The following is an 18236-nucleotide window of genomic DNA, read 5'->3' as shown; positions in this document are numbered from 1 at the left end:
GCAGGAAGAGCACATCAACTGAACTCACTACATCTCTCACTTGTTTGACAATCAGTGAAGCTTCAAATCAAGAGGCATTCAAACAGAAAACTTCAAGGGCAAAACATTTTATTGGTTATAAAGGGGTTAACTGTACAGTTCAGTGCCATAAATCCGACTAAGATGTTCCTGGACAAAATGATGTAGGGAGGACCGGTAGCCTTGACTGATAAACAAAACCCTCTTCACACCAAAGACTTCCAAAGTGCTGGGAATGAAGGATCTATTCACGGACACTAAGGCGGAAGGCCAGGTCAGGCTGAACCCTTAAGGGATGACATGCCAGCTCTCATGATCTCATCAACTAACAGGATGTTGTTTGCGATGACCGTGCTGTTGAGAGAAAGTTATGACTTAGGGTGACATTAACCACACAGTGCACAAATGGGAGATTCTTCAGCGACCCGCACATCTTACCATGAATGTAGAAGCTGTTTCTTCACACTGTAATTGTCCCAGATGCCAGCTTCCCCAGCAATCATCGGTTCCCCTTTTGAAGACAAGGACATATTCAGCTCTACATGGTCACAGCATCCTGCCTTAGCATCTTACCACAAATGTTCATCAGTGTAGCATCCTATTGGCCTACTTAACATTGTCCCCTGCCGATGACACAAATTCATTCGAGAAATGCCGTTACCTGTGCCGAGGTCCACACCTACGAGCTGCCCCGATTCTTTATGCTCAGTCTGAAGCTTCACTAAGGTCTCCTGCGGGTCATATCCCGAATTTTGTGCCAGAACCTAAGACAAAAAAAATGACAATTAAAACCGAACAAAAACAATTGACTAAGTTTATCAGCTACAAAAGAAAGACTTAAGTACCTTGGGAATGATCAGTAGGGCATCTGCAAAAGCCTGCACTCCCAGCTGAGCCCGCCCCTTCACGTTGGGTTTATGCTTCACCAGAGCGTCGGCCACGGCCACCTCGAAGGCGCCGGCCCCCGACACGACACACCCTGCGGGGGCGACACCAGCACAGGCCCAGTCAGCTCACACAGGCCTCCAGAACCCATCGCCTTGTGTAGCCACTGAGTGACGCTACTTAGCTAGCCATGCTACATGCTAATTTAACGACCGTCGGTCAAGTTGGCGGCAGCGGCAGGGAAACCAACCGTCTTCGATGGCGTTCTTGACAGCGCGCAGGCCGTCCCGCACGGCATCTTTGATCTGGGTCAGCGTGTGCTTGTTGGGCCCCTTCACCAGCAGAGTCACTGAGCGTGGGTTACCGCACTTCTCGATGAATGTGAATTTCTCCTCTCCCTGCACCAAGGGGGTGGCCGAACCACTCAGGAACATTAGTAGGCACTGGCAGCTTCAAACCCTCCCCTCCAGGCGATACACCATGGGAATGACTTACCAGTGTGTGCTCGTACACCAGCCCGGCGTGGCCCAAGCACTCCGGTGTGAGGTCATCGACGGAATTCATTGCGATGCCACCGCAGGCCAAAGTGAGCCTACAGACAGAAAGCCAGTGGTCACACGGCGTGGAACGGCACGTCCTCACTTGCCTTCCTGCTGCGTATGCACTGTATTCACTCCTGTGCAGTGGCCTAAATGGGAGAAGGCCACCACTGCACTAAACAGCGAGTGAACGACGTTGCTCTCGCATGGTGTCTGACTGCACAAACCACTGACAGAGTAATGCAGAATTCAGCCATGCCAGACAGCCACCACTAGGAACGTGGGTGACAGTGCTACAGTTCTGGATCATCCACATAACTACCACAGAAGGAGCAGTGGGGCACTCAAAATGCAGGATCTCACGTCACTCCAGGGAGCCAATGAATTCAGGGACTGCATCCCTGGAAGGAGGCGGACTATGAAGGCGTAGCCTTTGTAGGTTGCGTTCTTCAAAGGTGGAACGGAAAATGTTGTCAAATGGGACGGTCTAACCTAAAGAATTTTTTTATTACCGTCACCAGCTGTTCACACCCTTATCCTTGAGTCGCAAAGCGCCGGTCTTATCGCAAAAGCGGGACACGCCCACTTTACCTCTGCACAATGAATCATGGGATATGTTGGGCTGCGTAGGATCCATCGAGTGGATCCTTCATGACCTCGGCAAAAGGATGCATTTCTAGACTGCATTTGAAAGAGCTTTTGAAATGGGGAACCTTGTCCAACGCAACCTTAAAAGGATGCAGCCCCTGACTGTGAAACTGCTGAAATAGGACCAAGCTGCACCTTTCCATGTTCCTCCTCTTAGCCCTGCGCAGAGCCACGATGCCCTCCTTCGCCAAGGCATCCAGGGAGAACGGGTCGATGCCCTGTCCGCAGGGAGATGCCAGTTAATTCAGTGAGCGACCACATCATTTAGACAGTAGACCAAGGGTGGCCAGTCTCATCCTGAAAAGGCTATCGTGTATGTGGGTTTGTGCTGCAACTCCGTAATTACATTATTAATTAGAGGACTGATTGGCTGAAGAGTCCTCACACCGGGGCTTGAACAGCTGACCTAAAGGTTACCCCAAAAACCCACACCCTTTGCGGTAAGACTGACCACCCTTTGGTAGACCAACAGTTTAGCTTCACTGTGCTGGTCCGCTGAATACATGTAGAAGGAATGACAGCTCTTCTCATGCAGAGGTACAGACCAGGCCTTCGCTATAGCACAGGCTAATGACCAAGGGAGCTACGAAGCACACATGGGTGTTCCCTGTGCAGACAAACATGCCAAACAAGTATAATACTACCGTTCACCATTATACAAATCTGAAGGGTGTTCCCTGTGCAGCATTAAATGATCACCATTGCCACCTTTTCAGAAATCAAAGAAAACTGATGGCAAATATGAACTTTAGTCGTTCATTGCAGTTGGAGACCCTGTACCTTCTGGTTAATCACAACAAATCCCTTCTGTCCGTCCCCACAAACTTTTCTCTTCAGGTCTATGATCTTGTTGACTCGCTCCTCAATGAACTTCCTCTCAGCCTTAACCAGCTTGTCTCTCTCCTCGGCGCTCTTGTAGAAGAAGCCAGAGTTGACCTCGCTGAAACCAAGAAGAGAAGCACACAGACAATCACCAGGGCTTCAACTAACAGGTTCCGCTAAAACACATTTACTTTCCGTGAGAGACATCAACACACATGTATATACAGATGACCAAGTTTCGGAGCGAGAGTGCAGGGTCAGCCGGCCTCATGTGCCCATAGAGGAGTTGGGATTAAGGGCCTTGTTGAAGGGCCTAACAGTGATACCTCAGGCTTTTTATCAGGACAGAGATACCCACGTCTTTTCATACTCCAAGGAGACATTGCAGGTCAGCACATAGGCATCTTCTACACGCTTCTTCATGTCAGGATGACGGGCCCCATGGTCCAACACCAAGCCTCTGATCAGCCTGTGGCATCAACCGAACAGTTAATATTTAATAATTTAGACTCATTTAGACAAAGATTGAAATGTGGAAACATCGTAGTCCTTTCCAAAAGGGGAACACTACAACTCACGTTGTGTCGGTCTCCGTTTTGTGTTTCATTTCCATAATCTCCACCATGTACAGGTCGATGGGTTCGTCTGGTTTCCGGATAGCAAGCACGGCATCAACCACAGCCTAACACAAGAAGGAAGGGCGTTTACTGAAGACAATCCCACTACGCACACTGATCGGACCAGCAGGCTGCCTCTCGCTGCACAAGTGGCTTGCGATTGTGCAAAGCCACTGTTAAAATGGACAAGACTCTGTATTCACTCTCTCATTCCATGATAACACATCACCTCCTGAAAGACGGTGGTGACTGATCATGTTCAGATGCCACACACGTGGGACATGGGGTCTACACCACGGTCACTTAGTCTCTCATATCTGCCTGTATGAAGGCTTCAGCACACATTCATTAGCAGATTAGACCTACCAGGTTGATGGTCTTCAAAAAAAAAAAAAAAAAAAAGCAAAGAGTTATAAGCACTACCTATCCCTACAGAAAGTCTTGGCCTCAGTGGAAGGAGCATTTACACTTTGATGGTAGTTGGCAGAGGCCTACAAACAGTGTGTACAGCTAAGCATCCCTGGTACAAGCTTAACTTCTCTACAGTGTATTCCACCCACAAACAAGAACTCATGAAGCATCGGAGTGTCTGATGGTCATGGTCACCAAAGAACCTCACCTCTGTTAGGAGGTCTGCCAACTCGGCGTGAACTTTAGTTCTCAAGGAAGTTCGAGCCACGTTGATGAGCGTCTCTCGATCCATCTCCTTGGTCACCTTCACCTGTTCCAGCACCGCCAAAGCCTTCTCCTTCGCCGCTTCAAATCCTTCAACAATAATCCGAGGATGGAGACCCTACAAATAAAATAGGGACAAAAAGCACAGACTCAGTAAGTCTGGCCGCTCAGATTAATCATGACCTCTGAATATGCAGGTGCCCTTCAGCACTGTCTACCTCCGAAACATAGAGGTCTGCTTGCTTCAGAAGCTCCCCAATTATAAGCACATTGGAGGTCGTTCCATCCCCAGTGATGTCATCCTGGGCCGTTGCCACCTTAGCTATCAAAGAGGCTGTCGGATGCTGAATTTGCTGGAAACAAAGAATCAAAGTCCATTAATTAGTAAATGCCACCAATAATAAAGCTGTAAAATGATAAAACTGTACTTTAAAACAAATAATCAATTCTCTCATGAGCCATGAATTACTTTTTCAGTTATTAAGCTTACACATACTAATGGTAATCTTTTTGCAAATTTACTGGACCAAAAGTACAAGGGGGTGGATTACAATTAATGCATTTTAATTATAGGAACTTTTAAACAGGAAAATCAGTCCATGAAGTTACAGTGAATATGCTGGTCTGATGAATACATGTAGAAGGAACGACAGCTCTTCTCATGCAGAGGTACAGAACAGACTTTTACTTTAGCACAGGCTAATGACCAAGGGAGCTACGAAGCACACATGGGTGTTCCCTGTGCAGACAAACACATGCCAGACAATCACAATACCATAATCAAACATTATACAATTTCGAGTGCTTAGGGAAAATGCATCATTTCTCTTACCATCTCATGCAACAGGACATTGCCATCTTTGGTCAGCTTTATGTCGCCGGCGCCAGACACAAGCCTAAGGGGGACACGCAACACGTTAAGCAACGTCTGCAAGCAGACGACCGGAGCCCGGCAGTACGATCAGGGCGTTTGATTGCACAGGCAGAGCCTAAGACTGCAAACTCCATCTTTCACATCCATCTATACAGTGCACAGGGCGGTTGGGCAGTTTTTGTAATGTACTGAATTGCAATGCTGCTCAGTCGGCTTATGATTAAGCAAAATCGACACCAACCACGTGTGCATAATGCTAATTCACCCCACCCATCCAAGCCGCGCCGCAGCCAGCCATCACTAATCAATCTTAGTAATTACTATTTAAGCCTAATGAAAATGGGCAGCGTTTGGCTGCTAAGTGTAAAATTAAAGTTCATGCGGCCGTACTTTGGCAAATTTAGCCGTAATGCTAACCCATGCTAAGTGTGCATAGGCAATGACTGTGCTGGGTAGCGCGAGGAGGCCCCGTGCCTCAGCTTAGTAGTTAAAACTCAATTAAACCGCCTTTCGTCAAACCGGGAGCGGTGGTTACCTAATGGCCCTAATCAAACATGGGAGGTATAATCTCCATTTTCTGCGAATAGCTTTTGCCCCGGCCATTAGCCGCGCCGGCTCTGCTAGCCGGCCGGGATGCTAACAAAGGGTCCGACGCACTCACATTTTCATAGTCCCCTTTGGGCCCAGATTGCTTCTCAGCACGTCCTGAAGTCCGCGAGCAGCGCTGATGTTCACGGCAAGGGCTGCCTGGGCCCGGGCTACCTCAGCCTTCGGGTTCAGCGCTTTAACAGCAGTCATCCTGGTACAAGGCAGCGGAGAGCCGACGCTACAATGAATCGAGCGGGTAGCGGATCACAGGCCCTCGCCGGTTTCTAGAACACTCTTCTGTGGCACATGCGCTGCCTTCTGTCATTTCCTTTCTCCTATATTTTGATTGGTCAGCTCCTCGGCACGGACTTCCAGCTCCCGTCAATGATTGGTTGCGCGCCACGTCGCTCACTGCTGCTTTTTAATCTCCATCTGCTGGCTGAAATTGACGTCGGCTTATTAGCTTTACCTGTATCTGCAAACGGCTCGCGGTGCTTTTTTTTTTTTTTGCAGCGCTTGGTTTAGGGATCGCGAGTGGTATATCAGGGAAAGCAGTCATTCGGCAATCGTTGAGAACTTATTACCTTAGTTTCATTGTTAGGTTGTTAGTCATGCTTTTTAGGCGTAATGCCACATATTAACTGTATTGTTGCATGACTTAATTTTACGGACTTCTCATCGCTGCTGAATCTAGGTGCTGATCCAAGATCAGATTGCTTAACCCTGATAGGACCCTCGGCAGGTCATTTGGGGAAGCCGCAACCGTCCCAAGACCTGTACGTTGGAGGGTAACTCTCTGATCCCCTGTCGTGAACTTCAGTGGAGGGCGGTCTTCCAAATGTGCCTGTTTTTTGATTTGCTCGGCTGCTCGGTTTTCGCGAGTACCGACCAATGCACTGAGGGCATCCAGTCGCTTATAGACGCTTGGGAGTCGCCGAACTATTACAGAATCGTTTAAAACTCTCCTTGCGTTTTATAAAGAAGTAAGGAAAATCGGCAACCCTTTTTACTCAATCGTGCGGTCGGGATTTCTTTGGGAAGATCAACGTTTCATGCTAACAAGGAGTACGATTTTACGGAAGAGGTAATCACGGTACTAATTTCAGGGCTGTCATTGACAGATTCTTTTTTTTTCCACACTGCGTAAAAACGACACTAAATTCATTTCTAGCTCCAATCTCTGTGTGCGTTGTCTTATTGGTAAAAGTAACTCCTTATTACACAAACTGCTGCCTAAGTTTACTCTCCGGCATCAGCGCCTTCTGCCACCTACAGTAAGTGTCTCTTTCGTGACGGGTGATGCAATATCTTCAGCTGGGTGAATAGCTAAGACAATACCTCCTCATTCTGAATGGATTGCTCTTTAAAGTTAACTTGATTAAAAAAAATCCAGCGTAATAGACAATGTTGAAAGATTTTTAATGCAATAAAAACACTTGATGCAAAGTGGACGTGACGTTTCTCAATCACTTTTAATTTTTTCTGAAGTTTCGTCGTGCGTGGGTCGTTTCGGTCGGACTGAAAAGCTTCAATGTAGCCGGTACCTAGACGTCGGTGCGCAACCTGAGGATGGGCGCGCGCACTGGTCGAGGGCGCGCTCATCTCGTGATCTGCCTAAACTAGATAAGCGCTCCCTAACTAGTCTCAAACGCAATGTAGCACCCCCTAACCTGAAAAGTCTCCCTCGGAATCCACTATGAATTTTGTTGTTGCTTTTTATTCTAAGGCGTTGTCATCATAAATTATGTTAATGTTTTTTTCCGGCTTTGTGTGGGTAATGTGCGTGATCTGATTTTCGGGGGATTGCACAGCGCCATGACAACTTTAGCCCAGACGAAGGAGATCTTCAGGAGCGCGGACGCAGTCTGCTTCGACGTGGACAGCACCGTGATCCGGGAGGAGGGCATCGATCAGCTGGCCAAGTTCTGCGGCGTGGGGGACGCCGTCACCGAGATGTACGTGATCCACGTTAAACTATATTAAGCTGTATTACTACCCAGTGTCAGATGACTTAAAGCGAATGTATAGAGTGTCCAGTAAGAGTGTCACTGACCTCTTCTCCACGTTTGGCTTAAGTGTTCCAGCTGGAATCCTGCCTTGTGAACCCCCCCCCCCCCCCCCCCCCCCAAACGTTATGTAACCTTATAAACATTTAGGCTATTGTACATACAGATGTGATCTGAATTTCAGGACGCGCAAGGCTATGGGGGGGTCTATGTCATTTAAGACGGCATTGACCGAACGGCTGTGCATCATAAGATGCTCTCGGGAACAAGTGAACAAGCTGATTACTGACCACCCACCTCAACTGACTCCAGGTATTAAGTAAGTGAAAGTGGGTTTCAGTTAACTTATCATGCATCTGTTCGATTTCTGTGTGCAGGCTGCCTGGGGTTTGGGGGCTGTGGCCTGGCCTTCAGCAGTGTCAGGGTTAAATATCTCTGCCTGGACCATTAAGGCAGTAATATGGTTAACGGGCTCTTAGAACTTAATCTGGAGTTTGCTTGTTATACGGATGCTCTGTAAATCACACATTGGGGAAAATGTATCTGTAATAAATGGTGTCAGTAATTTCACTGTTAGACACATCTGTATGAGACAAGATGCAATAATCATGAATAAATTAAAATAATGTGGCGGAATGGCTTCACACCCAAAGCAAGACCCCCCCCCCCCATCCAAGGGCTTGGGCTGCATGACACTGATGTGTGCATGTACTTGTGCAGGGAGCTGGTTGCACGCCTGCAGCATGACGGTGTGAAGGTCTTCCTCATTTCCGGAGGGTTCCGCTGCATTGTGGAGCACGTCGCCTCGCAGCTCGGGATCCCCCTGCATCACGTCTATGCCAACCGCCTCAAATTCTACTTCAACGGTGAGCGACAACCCGGCCGGTGTGCTCTGTAGCTTGCCTGACTGATCTCAGTCTGATGAAGTGGATTTGCGCAGGCGAGTACGCGGGTTTCGACGAGACGCAACCCACGGCGGAGTCTGGCGGCAAAGGCAAAGTGATCAGCATGTTGAAGGAGAAGTACGGCTTCCAGAAGGTGGTGATGATTGGAGATGGGGCCACGGACATGGAGGCCTGCCCCCCCGCTGTAAGTACACCGTTTGGGGCCTGTCGCTTGGTGGTGCTTAGTTAAAATTCCGCGTTTCAGTTAGGAAAACGGAGAACAGCAGACAAGGGCCCCAGCAAAGAGAGCGACGCTCGTGTTACAAACGTGACACATGGTGTGAGTGAGTCTAACAGCAAATCAATTAGCTCAGTGCATGCAATTGGCTCATGGGGAGGGGAGGGGTGCGCATGCTGATTGGGTGGAATTTATTCCTGAACTTATTTGACAAATGGTTTGGAAAAGAGAAGCCGGACAGCCACTTAAATGCACTTAACCAGAAAGATCCTTGGTTTGAGATTAGCCTTCAATAAAATAAAACAAATATAGCAAGTTTTCTTTTAATTTTTTTTCCGTATCTCTGTGTTATCATGTGTTTATTTAATGAAACATAAACCAGTGACAGTGTTTGTTTTGCCCGCCTTTGCTGTGTGCAACACTCACATAATGTTTTGATTTTAGCTCTAAATTCTGGGATTTGCTCATTCCTTTGTCCCATATGGGTATCAGAATATCATATGCACTAACATAAGAGATAATGTTTTTGACTTTAAGTAACATGTTCTTTCACAGCCCTAAAAAAAAAAAACTGTACCAGGGAAGACCTTTTTCACTTGCGGTACTTGGTGGTATTTCAGTCTACACACAGAGATTAAAGTTTTCCTTCATGAAATCACATGACGTGTAGCATCTGTGACGTAGCCGTTGAAGTATGGCGACCCTGTAACTCAAAGCTTGCAGAATGGATCTGATGTGGTCCACAATCTGTACTTGTAAAATGCAGCACTGCTGAAATGGATAAAAGAGTAAGGCGCCTCCAAGACTGGGCCATTATGGTGGGATCACTCTGCTGACCATGGGATTTGAACCAGTGACCTTCTGAGTCTCAGCCCACAGAGCTGCCCCCCTCCCAGCAATAAATATACTTTTTTCTTAAATACTGTATATTTTAATAAATACCCTGTATTTTAATAGTGCACATGTTTTTATTCTAAAAAGGCAGGGGATCACCGTATTCTTTACAATCGTGGAAGTTATGTTCCAGGCTCATCAGCGATAGGTGAAAATCCACGATATACAAAACATATAAATAAAGATATATTAAAATACCACTCCCACATGCTTTAAACCAGCGGTGGCCAATCTTATCCGCAGTGGGCCGGTGTGTGTGCAGGCTTTTGGGGTAACCTTTAGGTCAGCTGTTCAAACCCAGGTGTGAGGACTCTTCAGCCAATCAGTCCTCTAATTAGTAATCTAATTAGGGAGCTGCAGCGAAAACCCACATCCACCATAAACACATATGATATGTGGATGTTGGGCTAAGGATATGAGTAACATAATAATGGTAATAATATGTAATGTATATGTATGTATGTATGTGTGTGTGTGTGTGTGTGTGTGTGTATATATATATATATATATATATATATATATATATATACACACACACACACACACACACACATCTCTCTCTGTCTCTCTGTATATGTAATGGAATATGTAAAAATGGCCAAGGTCCTCCTCTGGTGCTTAGGCTCACTACTACCAGAAGGCTTAGAAGATGCAGCATGCTTGGGAGCCATCGTAGGGCTTAAAACAAAACGAAAAGTTCACAAAAAGTTTGCTCACAACAATCGGACTGCAAGCGAGGCGCGCGATACGCGGAGAACTGTGATGCGTCGGGGAAAAATCCGCGATATAGTGAGGGCGCGATAGCTGAACCGCGATGTAGCGGGGGATCACTGTAGTGCAAATAAACCTTTCTGTGTGTGGGTGTGTCCAAACTTTTGACTGGTACTCTGTGTCACCTTGGCTGCAGAACGCTTTCATTGGATTCGGAGGAAATGTGGTCAGACCGCAGGTGAAAGAGCGATGCTCGTGGTACGTCACCAGCTTCGGGGAGCTGCTTAAGGAGCTGGACAAGATCTAGGGAGCCGGCGGTAATCCCTTCAGCGCGGCTTCTCCCCAGTATCCTCCGCACACCCTGACTGGGACCCTCTTGTTCCCTAGGTAGTTCATGGTTTGTGTTTTGGCAGTTTTTAAAAATTTAAATCTATTCTCATATAAAACTTTGTATACTTGCTACTGGATTAATTTTATGTGTATAGACCTATTTAATGATGTACTGAGATTTAAGTTTATGAGTTGAATCAGGTTGACTAGTTGTGTCTTATGTGGGTTGCTGATGTGCATCTGTGGAAGGGCATCCTGGTGAACTTCTGAAGTTTTAGAGCAGGAGAAAAATTATATAAATACTTTTTGGAATATGATTTTGGTATAGATGTAACCCTAATATTAAACTAAACTTTTGAACAAGTGTCTCTGTAGTCCTTATCCAAATCTAAAAAAATAGTCCCTCAGATCAGATGTACTGCAGTATGGTTGGCATTTGGTTTACCACACCTCATTAATTGCCTGTCCTGTTTGTATCCACCCCCCTCCTCTCCCCACCCCCCGTGTAAGAGGCCAGTGGTACATCCCGCTGTGTATATAATGGTTGAAGACAACTCAGACATGGGAACCTTTTTTTTAATTATTGGACAGGGCTATTCTCTTAAAATGGAAAATAAATGAACATTTTCCGCCACGGGCTCCTGGAGTTTGTGGAACTGAAAAATTAAGAAAGAATGTAAGAAGACGTTTGAGGTCACACTGAAGTCTGTCCCGACGACGTGTCCCTGCGGTGACTCGAAGAACAGGTGCCTGGCCGTGACCTCATTGCCTGTCTCTATAATGCCCCCTAAATGCTTTTATTAATAAGTGATATCAATTTTTTTATACAACTCCATGTTTTTCTGTTGGGCAAGGGAAAAGTGATGCAAGGGTCTAACAGCAAACTCCTTTCAAAGACTGGAACTTCCAACACCTGAGGGGTATAGATTAGAAGGTTAAAATTCATCATTTATAACCCGGGCACCGGGCTGACTGCACATCACACCCTAATGGCTACTCACCATGGACACTCTGAGAGGCGTATCTCTAAAATTCTGTTTCAGTTCAGTTGTATTTGTATAGCACGTATTCATCACATTGTCTCAAAGCACTTTACAATATCTGTCCCCAAAGCTGCCAGCGAGGAAGCCAGAGGTCACAGTGGTAAGGAAAAACCAGAACCAGACTCAAAGGGGGGGAGCCCACTCTCCAGGGACCAGCAGAGGAAGTCAAGTGAGCAAGTCAGGAGCCGAATGTCGAGTGGGAGGGGCAATGTGGGAGGGGTTTATCACAAGGGGCCTGTTATCTCGATCCTCTAGTGGCGAATCACCATGTAGTCTCTCTGGCTCAGAGCTGGACTCCCCTGTCCCACAGCCCCTCGGTTCAGATGGTCCCAGTCCAGCGGGACGCAGGTGGTCACCCGCAGACTATAACTTCGCCTGCTCTTTGTTATTACTGTCCGTGGGCTTATTTTTGAAATCCTTTTCACTAGGGCCCATAGCCACAGATAAATTTCAGGGGGTGATGGGTTTAGAGGGGGGTTCGAACTCATAAGCTTGCTACCTGGCTACGTGTCGGATCGGTAGCAAATAAATTTCGGGGGAGTAGAAACCCGTGATTTTACTATGTGGCTTCATGCCTGTGTTTCACTCGTGCAGCTTAAATTGCCAGAATCCGGGGCAGATTGAAGGACGATTTTAAACACAGTCAAGACGTGAGAGGGTTAGAAAGTGAGCAGTTACTGGATACAGCATTTTTTTATTTGTTAGACAACAACTCTGCTCTCATTCAATAAAAAAAAGTTATTTAGAATCTTTCAGTTTAACAAGAAATGATCAAACATACGCAGCCTATTAACTTCTGTTTACTGATGCACCACAGCTTCCCAGTTTCTCAAGAAAAGTAATAACCACAATTTAAAGGTCCATGAAGGGTTATAAATTTTAACGATTTAACAGTATATGTTTGCTACAGATTTAGGACAAAACTGAGGTTGGGAAGCCCAACGCTTGGTAGAAGGTATAGAGGAGGAACTACAGATACTCAAACGGAGACCAAAGGCAGCTCCAGGAAGAGTGTCCTGGTGGCACTGTCACTTTTAATGAGTCGCCCACACAAAATAACTGCATTGGGACAAAATATCCCTCATCTGCCTGTATGAAAATGGAAAGTAGCCTTTCCAGTAATTATCCCATTCCATCGCTGCTTGTGGCTGAATCAGAATCACGACGGCAAGCGTCGTGATGCAGCTGCACGCAGGGCAAACTGGCACGGTCTACCAAAAGACACGGGACGCTAAACAGATTAGCTCTGGAACAGTGTGCAGCCTATTCAAGGACAAGAGCGGGAGCACAAGCACAGAATCCCAAATAACTGCACTGAAGAGAGCAAAAAAAAAAGATGTTGGAACGTCTCCACTGTGTGGAAACAGCACAGTGCCCCAGGATAAGGGAACCAACCTAAAGAGGGAGGAGCCTGATCGCTCCTTGGGGGGCTCCTTGGGGGCTCCTTGGGGGGCTCCTGGGCCCCTCCTTAGGGAAGGGTTTGCTCCAAAGACTGAACAACAATGACAGATGAATGTTAACCTCTGTACCTGTATATCCTCCATGAACTCCTGTGGAATTTGGGGGGGGGGGTATACCCGACACAGTCGTGGCTATTTACCTCATTCTGCCTCTAGATGTTATAGTCAAATATTTTGAAACTATTTATATATTTATATTTAAATTGGCATGAATAACAAACACATCATGCATATCCAGGTACACAGATGATGTTAGCCTTTACTACTTTTTAATGACTAGGCAATATTCATAAATAACGTTTATTCATTACTAAACATTTTTCATTTTATTGATAACTTCACGATTTTATCATGATTCACATTTCAATGCCTGGTTGTTGCTTTTTCCTTTATTCATTCATTCTCACTACATTGATTCAGCTATAGAACAATGCCTCTGTATCTTGTTAGTAATGTTAATATGTGCGTTGCGTCCAGGGAGCCCCCCGACCCGTGCAGCCTGGAATAGACATTGTGAAATATTACTGATAATGGGCCAACCTCTGAGCTCTCCAAGTCATTCAGAGACTGTCATATGACACGTCACATGACAAGCCACTGGATGATCAGAGAATATTTGGACAGAGTTCAGAAGAGGTCACACAAATACATAAATTCACATTTTAGAAGTGAGCCTAGAGCCACCTTCACCTTCACAGTAGTTTCATCTAGTCTGTGACTGAAATCCTATGTCATCACACCACAAAACAAGCCAGTAAAGCAGAAAGGTCTCTGGGCAGGCAGGCCCACCGTCTCGGGGTGGTGGTCCCCCTCTCTGGATGTGCTCCACCTTCAGGGGGATAGTGCTCCACAGCCTCCCTGGGAAGGTCTATGCTGGGGTACGGGGGAGACGGCGGCTCCTCAGATTCAGGAGGGACAATGCATTTTCTGTCCTGGTCACAGAAGACTGGACCAGTTCATCACCCTCACAAAGATACTGGAGGGTTCATGGCAGTTTGCCCGACTGGTATACTGAACGTGTGTTTTGACTTGGAAAAGGCATATGACCATGTCCCTCGTGGGGGGGGGGGGGTCCTGTGAGGGTGCGTGAGGAGTGTGGGGTACATATGTCACGGACCATCAGGTCCCTGTATAACCAGAGCGAGAGTTTGGTTCGCACTGCCAGCAGTAAGTCAGACTCATTCCCGTTGTGTGTTGGACTCCATCAGTTCATCTAGTGTCAAAGAAAAATAGTCTGTTAGCAGATGCAGTGGAGTGAAACGCTTTTTCTGACCTATGCTGGTATCAGCATGATTTATCTTCTATTTATTTGAGAGTTCTTTTTGGAATAAATAATTTTCTTTACTAAATAGTTGTAATTGCATATTTGTAAACAGTATGGCTGAAATTAGTCATTTCAGGAAATCAAGTAACCCATCACATTATTTAATTGAAAAACATCTATATATTTTAAGTCACAGTTATAACAAACTTAGGGCAGTGTCGAGAATCTATTTGAAGTGACAAAGTGGCATAGCCTAATAACATCTTGAAAAGCGTCTATAAGTTCACCCATTTCATTACACTGCTTGTAGGCCCTGTTTGTTGCTATATAAGTGCACTTGGCTGGTCTGATGGAACAATATGGTCGTACTAATCCGCCAACCGCCACAAATATAGTACGTGCACGAGAGTCCGTGCGCGGGCTGTAAGTCACGCGGAAAAATGAAGCGTGACCAAGGCTTTGGCCTAGGCGAGCGCCCCCGGGGGCGTTTCCTTACATATTTATTATTGAGTACCGTTAAGTTTCGGCATTTTTGACCGCTGGTTTCGCTTGACTTCTTCGTCCGCCTGAGGGCGCAAACTGTCGCTAACGCTGCGCTAATTCCGGGGGCATAGCGGTGTAGTTGCTGGGAAAGCAGTTTTGTATCCGCCTATATAAACATGTTTATAACATCTTTTTTTCATTAAAACGGTTTCGCATTATTTATTCAACAAAATTGATTAACAATGCAATCAGTTTTAGTGCAGGGATTTTTTACTTCTCTCGTGTTGGCTTGATCAGTTGCATATGTGTCGGGAAGCGCCACAAACTCCTCAGGTAATTGAAACACCCGTTCATCTGTCTTTCGTCATCTAGTTCTCTGTGAAATAAGCCCCCTAGCTACGAAAAATATCACTTGCAACACATCGTGCATGTTGTTTTTAATCAATTTGTGTTTTTCCCTTTCACCTAATCGTAACGTGTTTCATAAATGACATGTCCGCTTCTCCGTTTGAAGTCGGGGACTGGGCCATATACGCATTTGGGTTTGCTCTTGGGCTTTATTCTTTAAAGATTGAGTAGATGATTAGATGATACAGAACAATATCCAAGAGACACCGCTATTTGAAAGACCGCTTATCCTGAGCAGGGTTACGGATCGAGGGCCTGGAGCCCATTACAGGCGGTACTAGCAAAAGGCATGTCAGTCTGTCACAACACACTTAGGCGATTTCGAGACGCCAGTTAGCCTAAAGCACTATCTTTTTCTTTTATCTTTTATTTATTGCTGTTTTCCTTTTATTTGTTTATTATTATTTTTTTGCGCGCAGGATTTCGCAAACTGCAGAGTCCGGCTCCGCACAGCCAGCAGCCGTGGAAAACGCCCAGCGTGGGATGTCAGCACCATGTGAACCATCGTGTCATAAAGGGAGCGATTCCTGCCCTCCTGGAAGGAAGCACACGGGCAGTCGGACGCTGGCCCTGGACCGGTGGGCTGCTCTATGACCGAGATCAGTCATTATGCGTGATATCTAATGAATTGCCACAAGGTGGCGCCAATAAACCGCAGTGTTTCATCCGCTTTAACGTTCACATCCAGCCCTCTGCAGTTACACTTGCCATCCCGTAGCTTCAGTTTCGCAATTGCAAACACTTTTACTTACCCATTTTAAAGTTATATTTAAGTTACTGATAAAGTATAACTAAAGTGTTCGATCCTTATTATTACTGCACTGTGCCAAAAAATATGTAAAAGTTTTCCAGACACAGAAAAAGCTGTTTTTTGAGCGGTGTAGTTTATCAATGCATGCAGTCTGACATTTACTCGTCTCCCATTTGTTATCGTTCATTTGTATGACATACGGCGGTTATGGTAAAAACTCTGAAGTGGGGTAATATATCATATGTCCGCTTTCTAACGTCCTCTGAATCATGTCAGCGTTTCTACTGTAAAATGTTACTGAACACGAGTGGTTTTCTTTTGTCAGATGCTCATTAAGGGATTACATCAGAGACGGATTACATCAATATAGTTCGGTCATTATGAATGAAATCATTGATGCGGCGCCTTAGAGGACGTCCAGATTTCAGAGCGCGGCCGTCTTCTCTTTTGAACTTTCCCTTTCTTCACATCTTGAATATCGTCACTTCAAAAAAAATACCTGCTTTAATTTTTGATTTATAAACTAAATGACCAGCGGAATGCAGTTTAAGATGCCATGCCAGCTCACCAATTGGCGGATCTAATGAACAGTGTGATGTGTTAAGCCTGAGACTGGTTAATAAGATGGAAGTTGTGTGAATTCTCCCAGCTGTCGGTCCATGGTGCTGCACCACGCAGGGATTTCAGCTGCAGTCCACTTCTGCTTTAAGCTTGTAATAACACATAACATCACAGAGAAGTTCCTTAGTCCACAGAAAGCTTGTCTCGTTGCTCTGGTTTACTCTTGCCAGCTCTCGGTTTAAGTACTGGATCGCCTCTGAGGGTTTCTGTGTTCTCCCTGTGCTTGTGTGGCTATTTTGATTTCCAAAGACTTTTCTGGAGAATCAGTGGCTCTTAATTACTGTTTAAGTGACCTATTTTAGGCTGGAGCTAATGGTGACCATAGTGAGCTTTTGGTTGCTCTGGAGTGATTTTTTTGTGGTGGTGATATCTGATTCTTATCAGTCCACACTGCTGTGGATTGCTGATGCCAAAGGCTGTGGCAGTGCCACAGAGGGTGCCCGTTTGCATTCAGGCTGCATGGCCCCCCGGAAAGCCACACACCCAGAATCGCGGTCCATTATATGAAAATAGCCAGGAATCATTTCTTGATTCTCTCCTGGTTTCTTTGAATAATTATCTACGCCTTTTATGGCCTTTCTGTGAGGAATTAAGTTGCGAAGAAGGCGGTTTGGGGTGGTGGTGGGTGTGAGTGTGTGTGTGGGGGGGGGGGAGTTGTTCGAATCCAGGCATTCCAGCAGTTGTGATTCTTGGCATGTGGGCCCTGGATCCTCAATCAGTGCCCTGGCACAGGGTGTCTGTACCTCGCAGCTGGGCATGTGGGGTTCTCCGCCTCCCCGGGAACATGCAGCCCCCTGCCTGGGAACAATTTACCTCCCCCCTGAGTGGAGCGCGCTTACACGGCATGCAGTACAATGCTTTCATTAAGTGAATGAACAAAAAAATGAACAAAAAAAAGCTGGCCTTCACCTTGATGGTTTTATTGATGCAGGTTTCAGGTTTTCAGGTCTCGGTTAAATGGCCAGTTTAATGGCACTCATGGTGATGTAAGTGTTTGATACCCTCCAGATTAGGGGGCCTGCGGGTGCAGGATGTGAATTTAATGTGGCCACAAGGCTTAGTGGGAATGAGGGCTCTGTCAGCGTTTCCACTCGATGCTGGCCACTTTTGTGGCGGGGTCCCGGGGAATGCAGGGTCTCCCGTCAGAGTTTCAGGAGCAGGGTGGGGTGTGGGGGCTATTTGGCGCCATCGTGTGGCTGCCTGGGTGATTGCAGTGATGATGGTGTATCTGCCCTGTACTGTATGTGTGTGAATATTGCGTTGTAGTTAATCAGCAGCAAGCAGGAAGAGCAGACCAAGTGGCAGTCTTATGAGTGTTTGTGTGTGTGAATGTGTTTTACTGTGTGTTACTACATGTCTTTGCTACTGTCAGTGTTCAAGCCTGTATGGGAGCAGTTATTGCTGTGTGCATTTATGTTACTGAAAATTTTAATCTTTGTCACTGCGTGTGTGTGTCTCTGTCTGTTTGTGTGTGTGT

The 18236-nt window shown here is 46.2% G+C and overlaps 2 protein-coding genes, 1 long non-coding RNA gene and 3 other non-coding genes across 10 annotated transcripts in view; 2 read left to right on the top strand and 4 right to left on the bottom strand.

Moving 5' to 3' along the window:
- Window positions 1-91: 91 nt before the first annotated feature.
- Window positions 92-6004, bottom strand: cct6a (chaperonin containing TCP1, subunit 6A (zeta 1)). The gene is made up of 14 exons (XM_023818135.2): window positions 5740-6004; window positions 5037-5100; window positions 4423-4557; window positions 4149-4322; window positions 3491-3594; window positions 3271-3381; window positions 2871-3030; window positions 2226-2308; window positions 1399-1495; window positions 1154-1301; window positions 864-997; window positions 680-782; window positions 457-529; window positions 92-372 (listed from the first exon to the last, which is right to left on the bottom strand). Exons 1-14 carry the CDS (start codon window positions 5874-5876, stop codon window positions 294-296), a joined length of 1602 nt encoding a protein of 533 aa, XP_023673903.2. The 5' UTR covers window positions 5877-6004; the 3' UTR covers window positions 92-293.
- LOC111847202 (small nucleolar RNA SNORA15) lies at window positions 1566-1701 on the bottom strand. Its single transcript, XR_002839044.1, has one exon. It is a non-coding gene; the product is annotated as a small nucleolar RNA SNORA15 (small nucleolar RNA).
- Window positions 2571-2705, bottom strand: LOC111847204 (small nucleolar RNA SNORA22). Its single transcript, XR_002839046.2, has one exon. It is a non-coding gene; the product is annotated as a small nucleolar RNA SNORA22 (small nucleolar RNA).
- Window positions 4817-4951, bottom strand: LOC111847203 (small nucleolar RNA SNORA22). The gene has a single exon (XR_002839045.2). It is a non-coding gene; the product is annotated as a small nucleolar RNA SNORA22 (small nucleolar RNA).
- Window positions 6005-6147: 143 nt separating the features above from the next.
- Window positions 6148-11093, top strand: psph (phosphoserine phosphatase). 4 transcript variants are annotated; one of them, XM_023818141.2, is made up of 6 exons: window positions 6148-6442; window positions 7478-7621; window positions 7857-7991; window positions 8393-8538; window positions 8613-8761; window positions 10596-11093. In XM_023818141.2, the coding sequence occupies exons 2-6, from the start codon at window positions 7482-7484 to the stop codon at window positions 10704-10706; spliced, it is 681 nt and encodes a 226-aa protein (XP_023673909.1). In that variant the 5' UTR covers window positions 6148-6442; window positions 7478-7481; the 3' UTR covers window positions 10707-11093. The 4 variants fall into 4 exon arrangements, with proteins under 4 accessions (XP_023673909.1, XP_023673907.1, XP_023673904.1 ...); XM_023818139.2 differs by lacking the exon at window positions 6148-6442 and adding an exon at window positions 6475-6649; XM_023818136.2 differs by lacking the exon at window positions 6148-6442 and adding an exon at window positions 6476-6750.
- Window positions 11094-14936: 3843 nt separating this feature from the next.
- LOC111847186 (uncharacterized) overlaps window positions 14937-18236 on the top strand; it is a 65229-nt gene continuing 61929 nt past the window's right edge. For both annotated transcript variants that reach the window (XR_002839039.2, XR_002839040.2), the window contains exons 1-2: window positions 14937-15312; window positions 15807-15965. This is a non-coding gene — a long non-coding RNA (uncharacterized lncRNA). The remainder of the gene's footprint in view (window positions 15313-15806; window positions 15966-18236) is intronic.

The sequence above is a fragment of the Paramormyrops kingsleyae genome, chromosome 17, assembly GCF_048594095.1.
Source record: "Paramormyrops kingsleyae isolate MSU_618 chromosome 17, PKINGS_0.4, whole genome shotgun sequence".
In the NCBI taxonomy this organism is placed as follows: Eukaryota; Metazoa; Chordata; class Actinopteri; order Osteoglossiformes; family Mormyridae; genus Paramormyrops; species Paramormyrops kingsleyae.
Note: the sequence above shows the minus strand (reverse complement) of the source record. Positions and strands in the feature narration are given on the sequence as shown.

Bases quoted from the DNA above. Each gene is read 5' to 3' on its own strand.
- cct6a (XM_023818135.2), bottom strand. From the start codon at position 5,876: ATGACTGCTGTTAAAGCGCTGAACCCGAAGGCTGAGGTAGCCCGGGCC. The intron at 3,031-3,270 runs GTGGGTATCTCT...TCTTGGTTTCAG, and splicing joins TCCTTGGAGTATGAAAAGAC to CGAGGTCAACTCTGGCTTCT. The intron at 1,496-2,225 runs GTGCAGCTTGGT...TTCTGTCTGTAG, and splicing joins AAGAGGAGGAACATGGAAAG to GCTCACTTTGGCCTGCGGTG.
- psph (XM_023818136.2), top strand. From the start codon at position 6,719: ATGCTAACAAGGAGTACGATTTTACGGAAGAG. The intron at 7,622-7,856 runs GTACGTGATCCA...TCTGAATTTCAG, and splicing joins GGGGACGCCGTCACCGAGAT to GACGCGCAAGGCTATGGGGG. The intron at 8,762-10,595 runs GTAAGTACACCG...CCTTGGCTGCAG, and splicing joins TGGAGGCCTGCCCCCCCGCT to AACGCTTTCATTGGATTCGG.